The 14936-nt window shown below is 49.5% G+C and overlaps 1 protein-coding gene and 2 pseudogenes across 1 annotated transcript; all 3 read left to right on the top strand.

Annotated features, from left to right (window-relative positions):
• The first annotated feature begins 227 nt into the window (after nucleotides 1-227).
• On the top strand, nucleotides 228-9538 carry LOC120359990. The gene is made up of 2 exons (XM_039459491.1): nucleotides 228-239; nucleotides 8761-9538. Exon 2 carries the CDS (start codon nucleotides 9141-9143, stop codon nucleotides 9513-9515), a length of 375 nt encoding a protein of 124 aa, XP_039315425.1. The 5' UTR covers nucleotides 228-239; nucleotides 8761-9140; the 3' UTR covers nucleotides 9516-9538.
• A 1877-nt stretch (nucleotides 9539-11415) lies between these two features.
• LOC120359991 lies at nucleotides 11416-13336 on the top strand (annotated as a pseudogene).
• A 1201-nt stretch (nucleotides 13337-14537) lies between these two features.
• Nucleotides 14538-14691, top strand: LOC113005919 (annotated as a pseudogene).
• The last annotated feature ends 245 nt before the right edge of the window (nucleotides 14692-14936 follow it).

The following is a 14936-nucleotide window of genomic DNA, read 5'->3' as shown; positions in this document are numbered from 1 at the left end:
CGTTAGCTAGAGCTGGCCCGGTGGCGGACGTAAAGTGTCGAAAATGTAAGACCAAGCCAGAGACACTCGCACACATCCTGGGGCAGTGCACAATTATGAAGGAGCATACGATACGCCGCCACGACGAGATCGTAAACCTCGTCATAGACAAGATAACACAGAGAGACAAGGAGGTAGCGGTAACGAGGGAAACAACTTACAAAATGCCCTCGGGCGGGAATCTCAAACCCGATCTGGTGGTACAGAGCCGGAGAGGGGTCTTCGTGGTCGATGTTACGGTCCGCCACGAAGACAACGATTACCTTGCTCAGGGACATAAAGACAAGCTACAAAAATATAGCCAACTGCTACCTCCCCTGCAGCGCGATTTAGGAGCTAGCGCTGCAGAATTCCTAAACATTGTGGTATGAACGCGAGGGGCAACGCCCAAGGAGACGGTCAAAAGCTTGTCCCAACTTAACATCAAAGACCGAAAAACGCTCATCACGATATCGATGATAGCGTTGCGTAATTCCATCGAGCAATATCACATGTTCATGGATTACGACGCCCCTCGCCATCCGGCGGAGGCCCCCAGCTTCGTCGGATAAAAACTTCCGACCCACTGAGCTTCGAAGCCAGATGACGCACTACGGGCAGCCTACTCGTTAATTTATTTGTAGTCGTCCTACTTATTATATACACACGGACCACAACGTCTGGGCCTTTTACACCCAGCGTTGGAAGACTTTTATCTATTTATTTATTTATCTATTTATTTATTTATTTATTTATTTGATAACTGGCGGAGAATGCGAGTCGTTGGGCTTGGAACCTGCCATTCCGATCCACGACGGCAGAGCCAGAGCGCACCGGAGCACGGATTGCCGCTCTGGGCGGGAACCTCCACGTGGTGTCCCTGGAAACGGGCGTACAAGATACGCCCGGCTAATGCCCGCTTTCTCAAAGCTCGAGGACTCTGCTCGATCTAATTTTTCCGACCCATGGCGAGAGTTCCCTGGCAGGTCAGTCAGACGGGTTTCGTTGTGCTGCGGCGCAACCGGGTCGGAAGTCTAGATGGTACGAAATGAGCAAGATGAAAAAGACCGTAATGCACGGAATCGAATTAATCTGTACACATAGTGTAACATCGTTGGGAGTTCCGTGCAAACAAGGAGCACCACCAGCAAACTCGCCGGTGCTCCCAGAGCCGGGCTCTGTTGTTTCTGGACACCACACCAGCCGCAAAAGTGAAAGTCCGCGGCCACGAAGCCGCGCAGAATTTAGCCAAATGCCTCGTCATCTAATTAGTGACGCGCATGAATGGATTAAGGAGATTCCCACTGTCCCTATCTATCCCCTCTCGTGGTGCGCCACCTTGACTCGGTGAGGGGTCCCACGTCCTAACGGGCGTGTCTAAGACCATACCATACCAGTTTCTCTTAAAGAACGGTACATTGCCCTGCTCATGTGTGAAGGGGGCGACACCCTGTATAGGGAGAACGACGGTTGGAATAATGTCCTTTTCAAAGGCCCCGTCATCGATGATTTGCACTCGGTGTACGAGGGAACTCAATCGCAAATACAAACGAACAGGGTCAGGGTGATTGTCCGGGCGGGACATAGGTGAGCGGGCCTCCCCGTGGTTCCCCGTGGGCGCCGTGTGTGCCCGTCTGTGTCACGGCACAGCTGCGGACACACACGGCGGCTAAACTGCTCATCCTCGCGAAACGACCACGCGAGCACTGCTGGGTTTTTTCATCGCCATTCCTGGGGCAGCGTACTATTCTCTAGATAGTAGAAGTTGAAGTGGATGTGTGTGCGTGTACCCGCATGGGTGAGGAAGCATGGGGAGCCGTTTTCGTAATGGCAACCTGGACATAAAATCTTGTCCCTATCTACTAAAAGCATGTAAAACTACATCTACCAGTGCGCTGCAAGTAATTAGTGGATATATGCCATTTGACCTAGAAATAACCCATCACGGGATAATAAATAAAATGAAAAAGAATAACAGTGTTGTTTGGAAGGGCTATACGTACAACGCAAGAGAAAACCTAAGAGATAGAGACGTTGAGGAGGAAACTAAGTTGATAGAAAAAGAAATCAAACTGGAGTGGCAAAAGAGATGGACCAATGAAGAACATGGGAGGACAACCTATATCTTCATTAGAGACGTTAACTTTGCTAAACAAAATGAGTGGTTTAGACCAAGTAGAGAGTGCACATATATACTAACAGGATATGGCTCAATAAACAGTACACTATATAAGCGCGGTGCCGCTGAAGAAAACGAATGCCCTATATGCGGAGAAGAGGAGACAAGTAGGCATATACTGCAGGACTGCGTGGGATACGAAAGCTTCAGGTACGCAGAATTGAAAGATGGAAATGAAGATCTAAGGAAACTCATCAACAAGGAAGAAAAATTTAATAAGATTTCGAAATACATAAGCAGAGTGTTTGAAACAAGAAGAAATTATATAGAAAAAGAAAAAACGCTAGATAAAACGAGTCCGCCTACTCGTGGTTAGGGACGAGCAACGGCGGCTGAGGGTCTTCCCCGAGGCCGACGGCTAAAGGACCTGAAAAGAAAAGTAAAGTAAAGTCAAGAATAGGAAAAAGTAAGAGACAAATACCCAATTAAACTGCAAAGAAGAGACAACAACGGACAAGAAAGAGCCAAAACGTAGCAATGAGTGGAAGCTCGAGCTACAGATAGAAGAAGAACCAAATGAAAAAAAAAAAATGTCCCTATCTACCCACAGGGAGTGACTATGGATCACAGGGTAGTAGTGTGATAAATGCGCAAGCATTCCACTCCCTTTTCCGAAGCCTTGTCTCCGCTGCGCCACCCAATCAGACAGGTATTTGGGTCTGGGGCTAGCCTGGGCCGCGCACTATAAAATCAACGACCAGCCGGCGCAGGGGTGGGTGTAAGGGCGCTTCCCAACCGGGGATGTCGTCCCCATCCACTTTGAGCTCTCGATTGTAGACTCACGCATTTTATGCGAGTATATATTGCAAGCAGCCCGAAGGGTCGGCTTAGTAGTATGAGAGTAACATGACTCTCACTCACCCTGAGGAAACATGCCCTTGCAACAAAGCTAAGGACATGTGTTCTGGCTTTACGAAGTCCAGTGCACAGGGCTGACAACCGTCGCAGGACCCTCGAGTCTGATTCGTGCAAGATACCTGGAGATGTTGGGTCTGAATGACAGTTGAACAAGGTTAGGGTGAAACATAGCTGGAGTATGACGCGCATTACAGACTCTTAGTCACTTAGCCTCTCATACTCAAGCCGCACAGCTACCTCCTCGTGGTACTCCTGGGCACCTGATTCCGTAACCAGCCGGAAACAGATGGCTAAACGCTGTCGCGACGTTATGGGGATCTTTGGGGGTTCTCCGACACACACCGTAACCTCTAGGTCATGTCTCTAGGGGCCGGGGGTCTTGGCTTCACCGCCCGGGCCGCGAGGAAGGTTAACCTCTATAAAAAATCCCTCTAATCCCCAGCTGTGATCCGCGGTAAGGGGATGCATGACTGAGGAGGGAACGCAATTTGCAAATAGCCAACCTATAGCGATCACTCCGGGGCACCTGCCGACCCCTCGGAGCAATAGGCTTACCCTCGGCACGGGAGCTCTGCCAAGGTGGACTTTTCATCTCACCATACTCGTGGGACCAAAATGACGGAACGAAATTTAAAACCAAACTTAACCAAACTCAAGACAACTTGGAACAAAACAAAATTGACTTCTGAAACGGCTGCTACTGGAACCCCGCTTGGAAGTGCAAGCGCAACATCCAACGACTCGCCATACTACCCACAAATTTTGAACCCCTTCGAAAGGAGAGACTCAATCCGCCGATCTCCGCAAAAACTAGCAAAACATTAATCGAAAGATTCGGACTCGGAGCCCGACAAAGATGACAAGCATCCGCAATCCGAACCAACGAGGATAACACCGTCTATGCAAGAAAGAGACGCAGAAAAAATGACAGGGACGGAAAAATCAGGAAAAATAACGCTTGAAATGACGCGGTATAACGACGATGATGATGCGGACGGTAACACGCTCAAGGAAGTCCGTAAAGAAAGAACAAAGCTGGAAGGATTTCTTTTCAACGAATGTAACAAGATTTCTAGAGCGGCAATTCGTTGCATATTAGACAAATGGGCAGATATGGAACACAGGTTACAAAAAGAAATTCTAGAAAGAGAAAAATATCAAGCGCTGTATGAAAGCGGAGTTAGAGAAAATAAAACGGGGACACTGTACTCGGAGATGACTGCCGGGCCAACAACAGGACCTTGCGAAGCGACCAAAAAATCGGTAAAAGAAAGAAAGACAATCTCAGGAAAAGAAGTGGTACTGATAAAACCTGAGACGGAAGCAGAAGACAAAAGAACAAACGAAGAGATTAAAGAAGAAGTGATAAAGAGCCTAAGGCATGTTAAAGAAAGATTAAAAATAAGAAGTATCAAACAAATGAGAAGGAAAGGCTTAATTATAGAGGTAGATAGCAAGAAGGATGTAGAGGCGTTAAGCAAAGTAAACCTAAGTAATAAGCAATTGAAGATTGAGCAATCAAAGAAACTTCTCCCATCACTAATTGTGTACGACGTGGAAAAAGAACTAAAAGAAGATGAAATACTACAAGACTTAATAAACAAAAACTTCGATCATTTAAGCGACGTAGATAAACTTAAGGAAGTTGTTAAAGTAAGATACCGATACAGGAATAGAGAAAACCGCTTAAATTGGATAATACAGATGCCAGGAAAATATCTTGACTACATTGTAAACAAGGGCAGAGTCTATATGCAGTGGCAGACATACAGAATCAAGGAATATATAAACATATCGAGGTGCTTCAAATGTCACTCCTATGGGCATGTGGCCAAGATATGTACAAACCCGGACCAACTCTGTGAAATCTGTGGTAGTAAGGAACATTTGAAAAAGGAATGTGATAAAACAGAAGAGCCCAGATGCATGAACTGCATCCGCACTAAAAGAAAAGAAAACCCACATAGTGTAAGAAGACTGCCCGGAATACTTAAAGCAAGTGGACATGTACCATAATAAAACCAAATGGGACTAAAACTGGCACAAATAAACGCGCAAAGATCGCGTGCGGCGGTTGTAAACCTAGAACTTGTTTTCAGGGAATACGACCTGGATATACTATGTATCATATACTATGTACCAGGAACCATACGTATACAAAGGGAAAGCAAGAGGCTATACAACCCCAGGTTTGAGGGTCATACAACCAAATAAAGAAAGTGTGTGGGTCGCTGCTGTCGTCAAAGAAAACAAAATGGACGTATTTCAAAAGATAGAGTTAGAATCAGAGCACATCGTGTGCTTTCAAGTTGGTGCCAAACAAGAACAATACTATATAGTAAACATGTACTGCCAGTTTTCACTGGGAATAGAACCACTTTTAGAAGACCTAGTGAAAATTATACAAGAGCTATCAGGCAAAAAACTGATTATAGTAATGGATGCAAATGCTAAGTCGGACTGGTGGTTCGCTGATACCACAGACGAAAGAGGAAAGAAACTAGAAGAGTTGATCATGACATATAACTTGTGCATAATGAATCAACCAAATAATCCGCATACATATATGTCAAATAGAGGAGAATCAAATATTGACATCACTCTAGCGAGCGAAAACATGGCTAAATACCTGAGTAACTGGACAGTGGATACAAGATGCACTACAAGCGATCACAACCTTATCCTCGTCGAAATTGGATACATGACATCAAGCATTGTAAAATGGAGTAATCAAAGTGGCTACAACTTGAGAAAGGCAAACTGGGAAACTTTTAGCGCAATGGTAAAAACACATCTCAACACCGACTTTGTAAACAGTATAATAAATAGCAACGCTAACAAAACAGTAAAGCAATTTAACAAAATATTAAAGAAAGTATGCGACAACTCTATGCCAAAAAGGAGACTAGCTAGCAGAATAGTGCTATGGTGGACAGAAGAGCTATCTTCACTAAGAAGGCAGGCAAATAAAGCTAAAAAGCAGTTGGCAAGAGCAAAAAGATTGCACTTAGATAATAAAGAAACATACGCAAACAATTATAGAGCAATAAGAAACAAATATGTCCTGCAAATCAAAATAGAAAAAACCAACGCATGGAAAAACTTTGTGACACAAGTAGGCAACGAAGACCCATGGAGTATAGTATACAAAATTGTGAGGGACAAGGTTAAAACGTCAAACTACTTCTGCACCTTAACACTATCATCAGGCGAGCGGACGAAGGATTGGCTGGACACAATAAACACTTTGCTGGAAAAGTGCGTCCCATCGTATGATAGGGCGATGGAAAGCGACATACACAACCAAATTAAGTTACAAAATAAGAAATACTACAACTGTAACCTGGAACCTGAGGTATCTGAAATAGAACTAAAAACGGCTATCAGAAAAATCAAAAACAACAAAGCCCCAGGTGCTGATGGCATAAAAGGGGAAATACTAAAAGCGGTCTGGGCAAACAACAAAGAAGTAATAAGACATGCACTAAATAATTGCCTAAGAGATCATATATTCCCAGATGAATGGAAGATCGCCTCCTTACGAATTATATTAAAAGACACCAAGAAAGACCAAAGTCAGATAAATTCATACGGACCAATCGCCCTGCTACCAACAGCAGGAAAAGTCTTTGAGCGAATTTTGATAGGCAGAATTAGCAGCTGCTACAAAGAAATGGGACTCGAATGTGACAGACAGTATGGATTTAAACCAGGAAAATCGACGAAAGACGCACTGATTGCATTTAGAAAAGGTCTAGTCACTAACAAGAAATATGTGATAGCACTCTTTGTTGATATTGAAGGGGCTTTTGACAATTTATGGTGGCCTGCCATTAAGAACAGACTGATCAAGGCGCAGTGTAGCAGCACTTTGGTCAAAATCATGGACAGCTATTTTAGCAAGAGAAAAGTCCTAGTCAAATCAAACTTCAAGGAAGCAAAGAAATATATGCAAAAGGGATGCCCGCAAGGGTCGATAATAGGCCCAGCCATGTGGAACTTTGTAATGGATGCTTTGTTATGCAAGCTCACTGAAATGGGCGAGCAGGTGGACACAATAGCGTATGCAGACGACTTAGTAATCTTGATTAAGGAGAACTCAAGAACCAAACTCGAAGAATTAGGAGCTAAGGTAATTGAGACAATAAACAAATTATGCGTACTGCACAAATTAAAAGTCTCCACATCTAAAACTACGGCGGTCTTAATGAAAGACAAATTTGACAAGGAAAGGATGCCTCGACTAAAGATAGGGCAAAAAAACATTGGCTATGTGACAGAGGTTAGATACCTGGGCATGCTGGTTGACGATAAGCAAAACTTTGTAGCGCACGCCAAATACCTAAGGGAAAAGCTAACAAAGTTCGTAATGCAAATAAGGAGAGTCGCCAGAGAGGAATGGGGACTTAAAAAGAATGTACTAAAAGTTCTATACAAAGCGGTAGCATTACCAATCGCCACTTACTCAGCTGCATCATGGTACGACAAAGACTCCCAGGCGCAAGTTAAAAGGCACATTCTAGCAACGCAGCGGGCGTTACTAACAACACTAACAAAAGCATGCAAAACCGTGTCGACTAACGCCATGCAAGTAATCAGCGGCCTGATCTGCCGCTTGATCTGGAAATAATCCAGCAAGGGATTATAAATAGGATGAAGCGAAACATCAGTGTGACATGGATGGGCTACACATACGAAACTAAGACAGAACAAGAAAAAATAAATTTGGAAGAGGAAACAGAATTAATAAAAAGGGAGATCGAATCAGAGTGGCAAAGAAGGTGGCCAAACGAAGAACACGGTAGAGCAACATTCGAATTCACTGAAAAGGTGCATTTTGCAAAACAACACGAATGGTTCAAGCCGAGTAAAGAATGTGTGCAAATCCTAACAGGCTATAGTTCCATAAATAGCACACTGTACAAGCGTGGTGTTGCCGAAAACAAGGATTGCCCGATATGTGGTGAATAAAAAACAAACGTGCACATGCTCCGTTTCTGCATAGGATACGAAAGCATAAGGTACAAGGAGCTAAAAGATATTAATAAAAAACTAAAGGACTACATCAGCAACGAAGAAGAATACAACAAGTTCACGGAGTACATCAAGGACATGTTTAAGATCCGGAAAAATCTCACAAAAGACGCTAGATAAAGCAGACGCGCCTCCTCGTGGTTAGGGACGGAAACGATAGCTGCTGACAGCAGCTGTACGGCCGAAGGGTCTGAAAGAGCAAATAAAAAACTGGTGATGTTACCCAAAAAAGAATACTGAAAGAGAAAACCAGAAAACAAGAAGAGCAACAAAGCAGCAATTAGTGAAGGCTCGAGCTGCATTAAGTTAAGAAGAACTAAATGAAAAAAAAAAAATGTCCCTATCTACTATCTAGCGAAACCACTGCCAAGGGAACGGGCTTGGAAAAATTAGCGGGGAAAGAAGACACTGTTGAGCTTGACTCTAGTCTGGCACTGTAAGGAGACATGAGAGGTGTAGCATAAGTGGGAGATGGCAACATCGCCGGTAAAATATCACTACTTTCATCGTTTCCTTACTTACTCGGTTAGGCGGAACGCGTGCTCCGAGGTCCTCGTGCTCCGGCGGTAACGGTGTTCTAGAACCAAGCGTGTCAGAGTGGCGAGAGGCCTAGGCCGATCGCCGTTAATACTCCCGCGTGATCCGATTCGAGGACACTGTTAGGCGGGGAGTTTGACTGGGGCGGTACATCTGTCACAGAATAACGCAGGTGTCCTAAGGCCAGCTCAGCGAGGACAGAAACCTCGCGTAAAACAAAAGGGCAAAAGCTGGCTTGATCTCGATGTTCAGTACGCATAGAGACTGCGAAAGCACGGCCTATCGATCCTTTTGGCTTGAAGAGTTTTCAGCAAGAGGTGTCAGAAAAGTTACCACAGGGATAACTGACTTATGGCGGTCAAGCGTACATAGCGACGTCGCTTTTTGATCCTTCGATGTCGGCTCATCCTATCATTGCGAAGCAGAATTCGCCAAGCGTCGGATTGTTCACCCGACAACAGGGAACGTGAGCTGGGCTTAGACCGTCGTGAGATAGGTTAGTTTTACCCTACTGATGACTAGTCATTGCGAGAGTAATCCTGCTCAGTACGAGAGGAACCGCAGGTTCGGACATTTGGTTCACGCACTCGGTGGAGCGGCCGGTGGTGCCAAGCTACCATCCGTGGGATTATGCCTGAACGCCTCTAAGACCGTATCCTTTCTAGTCAAAGGTTGCAATGATATCTCTAGAAGTCTCGTGAGTCGAAAGGCTCAAAACAATGTGACACTACTAGGCGGCCGGTTGCCCTTCGCGGGGCGGACCGATTGTCGCACGAGCCCGGATTACCGTACGGCGCCATCGTCCGTCGTCGAGATCTCACCGCCTACGACGGCGCGGCGTCTAACGGTCAAACATGAGTTTCGCGAGTTCGATGTCGGAATTGTCTGAAGACGACTTAGGTACCTGGCGGGATGTTGTACTCGGTAGAGCAGTTACCATGCTGCGATCTGTTGAGACTTAGCCGTCGGCTTGGGGATTCGTCTTGTCGGTTGGACGAGACCCCACGTGCGCGCGTTAGACGCGCGAAAGCAACACGCCGCGAGCGGACACAGAAAATTTTCGCTCGAGAGCGAAAATAACACGCCGCGAGCGGACTTGGAAACTTTTTTCGCTCAACGGCGAAAGCAACACGCCGCGACTGGACTTTGCGGTAGAGAGCGCGATTCGGCCCGCCGGAGGTGACGCCCGTGCGAAAACAACAAGCCGCGACTCGACTTTGCGCGATCGAGTACGAAGGAGGTGACGCCCGTGCGAAAGCAACACGCCGCGGCTCGACGTTCCGCGATCGAGTACGCCGGAGGTGACGCCCGTGCGAAAGCAACACGCCGCGACTCGACTCTGCACGATCGAGTACGCCGGAGGTGACGCAAGTGCGAAAGCAACACGCCGCGATTGGACTTTGCGGTAGAGACCGCGATTCGGCCCGCTGGAGGTGACGCCCGCCGCCGGAGGTGACGCCTGTGCGAAAGCAGCATGCCGCGACTCGACTTTGCGCGATCGAGTACGCCGGAGGTGACGCCCGTGCCAAAGCAGCACGCCGCTACTCGATTTTGTCGATTTACACGTCGCATGTGTCGCCCGTGCGAAGCTTCCCTACCCGTCGGAGATGACGCCCGTGCGCACCATTCTCTCCAGCGGCTAAGTCCCGTAGGCGTCGCTCTATCGAGACTTTCGCCCATATGCCGCCGTGATGTGAACCGTGCGTCGCCGACCGCTCAGACGGCTGGTTGGGTATTAGAAGAGGTGTGGTGCCCTCGGCGAGTCGAGCGACTCGGTACTCGCGGCTCGCGTCTTGAACGCTACCTAACGAGACCGCGAGCTGCTTGAAGCGCGCGATACGCGCCGCGGCAATGATTATTTGACGAAAAATAAATCTGTCCATCCCGGAGGTGACGCCCGACCCCGAAGGTGACGCCGGTCGCCGGAGGTGAGGCGGGCCGTAACGATCGCTCGCAGCGGCTAAGTCCCGCGCCTATCGTCGTATCGACGCTCTCGCCCGTATACCGCCGTGCTCGCAGCCGTGCGTTGCCAACCGCTCGGCCGGCCGGTTGGGTACTGTAAGAGGTACGATGATCTCGACGCGAGACAACGTACGCTATGTGAAACACCGACCAATTCGCGCGTATTGCTGGGCGTTATCGTCCATCGCGAAGCGACGCTCGCTCGATCGTCGTTGCGGCACAACGCATTTTTCTTTTCAGGCACAACGTTTACACTTCTTCAGAGCACAGCATTGCCACGAGTCGGTGTCGAAAGACCGAATGGTTCATATGTGGCGCGCACTACGAAGTGTTGGTCGCGCTATCCCGCCGGGATCGTCACGCTTACCGAACATCAACTCCACGGAGACCGAGTGGCGGAAGGTGAATCTACGATTCCCGGATCACTCTACCGCGCTCGCTTGTAAGCCGTAGCGAAATAATTCCGTTTGAACGGATCGCATGGTTCCTCGACGTAAGCAGCATCGCCTGGTCGATCTAACCGTCAGGGCCGAGACGAGAGCCGGCTCTACAGCCGAGCTCTCTAACAAATGGGAGAATGAGAACACGATCTTGAAATGAAAATTACAGAGTGAGCACTCACCAACGCAGTGCGGAACTATCACAATCAAATTGCGATATTACAAGACCGAGTGTCGCCGACGGGCTACCTCCGAGTGGGCCGGCGGCAGCGATACGACACACACGCGATCGCGGAGCGAGCTCGCTCGCCTCCGCGATCCCCGGCGCTCCGCTCGCCACGAGCGAGCGAGCGCGTGCTACGCGCACTACGTGCGCTCGCACCGAGATCCCTGGTTGATCCTGCCAGTAGTCATATGCTTGTCTCAAATATTAAGCCATGCATGTCTCAGTGCATGCCGAATTAAGGTGAAACCGCGAATGGCTCATAAAATCAGTTATGGTTCATTAGATTGTACCAACATTTACTTGGATAACTGTGGTAATTCTAGAGCTAATACATGCAAAACAGAGTCCCGACCAGTGATGGAAGGGACGCTTTCATTAGATCAAAACCAATTGGTGGCGCGCGGTCCGCCGTGCGTCCACCGTTTATTTTGGTGACTCTGAATAACTTTGTGCTGATCGCACGGTCTCTGCACCGGCGACGCATCTTTCAAATGTCTACCTTATCAACTGTCGGTGGTAGGTTCTGCGCCTACCATGGTTGTAACGGGCAACGGGGAATCAGTGTTCGATTCCGGAGAGGGAGCCTGAGAAACGGCTACTACATCCAAGGAAGGCAGCAGGCGCGCGAATTACCCACTCCCGGCACGGGGAGGTAGTGACGAAAAATAACGATACGGGACTCATCCGAGTCCCCGTAATCGGAATGAGTACACTTTAAATCTTTTAACGAGGATCCATTGGAGTGCAAGTCTGGTGCCAGCAGTCGCGGTAATTCCAGCTCCAATAGCGTATATTAAAGTTGTTGCGGTTAAAAAGCTCGTATTTGAATCTGTGCCGCACACCGTCAGTTCACCGCTCGCGGTGTTTAACTGGCGTGATGTGGGACGTCCTACCGGTGGGCTTAGCCTCGCGAGAAGCGGCCCAACTAATATCCTGTCGCGGTGCTCTTTACTGAGTGTCGAGTCGGACCAGTACGTTTACTTTGAACAAATTAGAGTGCTTAAAGCAGGCTATCCTCACCTGAATACTGCGTGCATGGAATAATGCAATAGGACCTCGGTTCTATTTTGTTGGTTTTCGGAACCCCGAGGTAATGATTAATAGGGACAGATAGGGGCATTCGTATTGCGACGTTAGAGGTGAAATTCTTGGATTGTCGCAAGACGGACAGAATCGAAAGCATTTACCAAAAATGTTTTCATTAATCAAGAACGAAAGTTAGAGATTCGAAGGCGATCAGATACCGCCCTAGTTCTAACCATAAACGATGCCAGCTAGCGATCCGCTGAAGTTCCTCCGATGACTCGGCGGGCAGCTTCCGGGAAACCAAAGATTTTGGATTCCGGGGGAAGTATGGTTGCAAAGCTGAAACTTAAAGGAATTGACGGAAGGACACTACTAGGAGTGGAGCCTGCTTAATTTGACTCAACACGGGAAACCTCACCAGGTCCAGACACCGGAAGGATTGACAGATTGATATCTCCTTCTTGATTCGGTGGGTGGTGGTGCATGGCCGGTCTTAGTTGGTGGAGCGATTTGTCTGGTTAATTCCGATAACGAACGAGACTCTAGCCTGCTAAATAGGCGTACCTTATGGTATCTTGAAGGCACCCGGCCACGGCCGGCGAGTTTTTACTACCAACGTACAAACAAATCTTCTTAGAGGGACAGGCGGCTTCTAGCCGCACGAGATTAAGCAATAACAGGTCTGTGATTCCCTTAGTTGTTCTGGGCCGCACGCGCGCTGCACTGAAGGAATCAGCGTGTGTACCCTGGCCGAAAGGACCGGGTAACCCGCTGAACCTCCTTCGTGCTAGGGATTGGGGCTTGCAATTGTTCCCCATGAACGAGGAATTCCCAGTAAGCGCGAGTCATAAGCTCGCGCTGATTACGTCCCTGCCCTTTGTACACACCGCCCGTCGCTACTACCGATTGAATGATTTAGTGAGGTCTTCGGACTGGTGCGCGGCAATGCGTCGGAATTGCCGATGTTGCCGGGAAGATGACCAAACTAGATCATTTAGAGGACGTAAAAGGTTTCGTAACAAGGTTTCCGTAGGTGAACCTGCGGAAGGATCATTAAGGTTCCGGAGGCTGCGCTCTGCTCCGCCCGCGCGCACTCGTGTGTGCTGTGGCAGTGTGAGTCGGCGGCGACTGGAAGAGGACACGCGCCTTTTTCTCAGAAAAGGCGATGCGCGTCGCAGACAGAAAGAATGCACCGTGTCGAGCGCAACAGCGCGAGCCAACGCGAGCGAGATCTCGTGTGGAATTGACGGATAGAGACAGCAAGCGAGATCTTGGTGGAATTGACGACTATTTGAACGAGGAGAGCGTAGCGGTGTTCGGTCGCCCCGCGAGGGGCGGCTCTCACCTCCGAGCGCGCACTGCCTCTCGACTCACGCCGTCGCGTCGCCCGTCCCCTCGCGTCGCCGGCGCGCGCCACCGCCGGGGAATTAGTGAGCGATGTCGACGGAAGAGAAAAAAAGACCAAAGGTATTTGGACTAACGAGTGGTGTCGATGCGCGTCACGTACCACGCACCATGAACGTGTGCGCCGATCCGTCCGTCCGATCGGCCGCGCGCACCACAACGCGTCGTCGCGACACCAGCGTGTTCCACGCTGAGCGTCCGACCGAGACGCGTTGCGTCTGGCTCTCACCCGTGGATCGGAGGAAATTGAGAACGGAGAGGACCGCGCCGTCGTTGTGTGCCGTGCGTCTGCCGTTGGTCGCCCGCCGACGCGTTCCGAGCGTCCGTTGCCGTCGCACACAGCGCGTTGGATAGCGGGCGATGGAGGAGCGAGTCGCCGCGCCCCGCGTGCTTAGCACGCTGGGGAGCGTGCGCGCTTACCGGTGGTAACCTGAGAGCCGCGTTTTCGCACGCGTGTCGTGTGCGTTACGCGCGCTGCAGGGGCGAGAGCCGCTATCTCGGTGGTTTCTCGCGACCGATGGTTTTTCAAAGATTTCCGCCCCGGCTCTCGCGCTCGTGCCCCGTGCTCGCGTGCTCTCCGCGAGACGGGCGATGAGCCGAGAGACGCTCCGTTCGCTCGACCAGTGGCACCGCTACCGCGACCGCGTAGTCTGTCCGCGCACGCGTGTGGTGCCCGGTGTCCCGTTTTGCCGTAGCCCCCGTAAACGGGACTGCGGTCCGCTCGTGCTGGGACGCGCGGCCAGGCTGATCGAAGGGCCCCACAAAGCACATATGAGACGCACAAGGGAGTATGAAAGCTCGCTCCAAGTTGTGAGAGAGAGCTCCCGCGTAGCGGGAAGAATGTACAAACGATTACACTGAACGGTGGATCACTTGGCTCGTGGGTCGATGAAGAATGCAGCTAATTGCGCGCCAACTTGTGAACTGCAGGACACATGAAAATCGACGTTTCGAACGCACATTGCGGTCCACGGATACAATTCCCGGACACGCATAGCTGAGGGTTGTCCTAATGAAAGCACACTGCTTGCGCCGTCGCTCGCACGCAGTTCGGCGTCGCGCCTCGACACGCACGTGTCGAGCGCGCTCGCGCGCAGGGTCGCGTTACGTGCGCGCACACGGCGTACGAGCGATTGTTGGACGTTCGCCCCGAAAAACGACGAAGACGCAACGCCGCAGAGGACGACAGTCCCTCTCGCGATTGTAGACTCGTTGGAGCGCGCGCGAGGGCACCACGGGACCGCTCCTCGCA

Source organism: Solenopsis invicta, unplaced genomic scaffold, assembly GCF_016802725.1.
Source record: "Solenopsis invicta isolate M01_SB unplaced genomic scaffold, UNIL_Sinv_3.0 scaffold_549, whole genome shotgun sequence".
In the NCBI taxonomy this organism is placed as follows: domain Eukaryota; kingdom Metazoa; phylum Arthropoda; class Insecta; order Hymenoptera; family Formicidae; genus Solenopsis; species Solenopsis invicta.
This window is presented reverse-complemented; position numbering and strand designations above follow the sequence as displayed.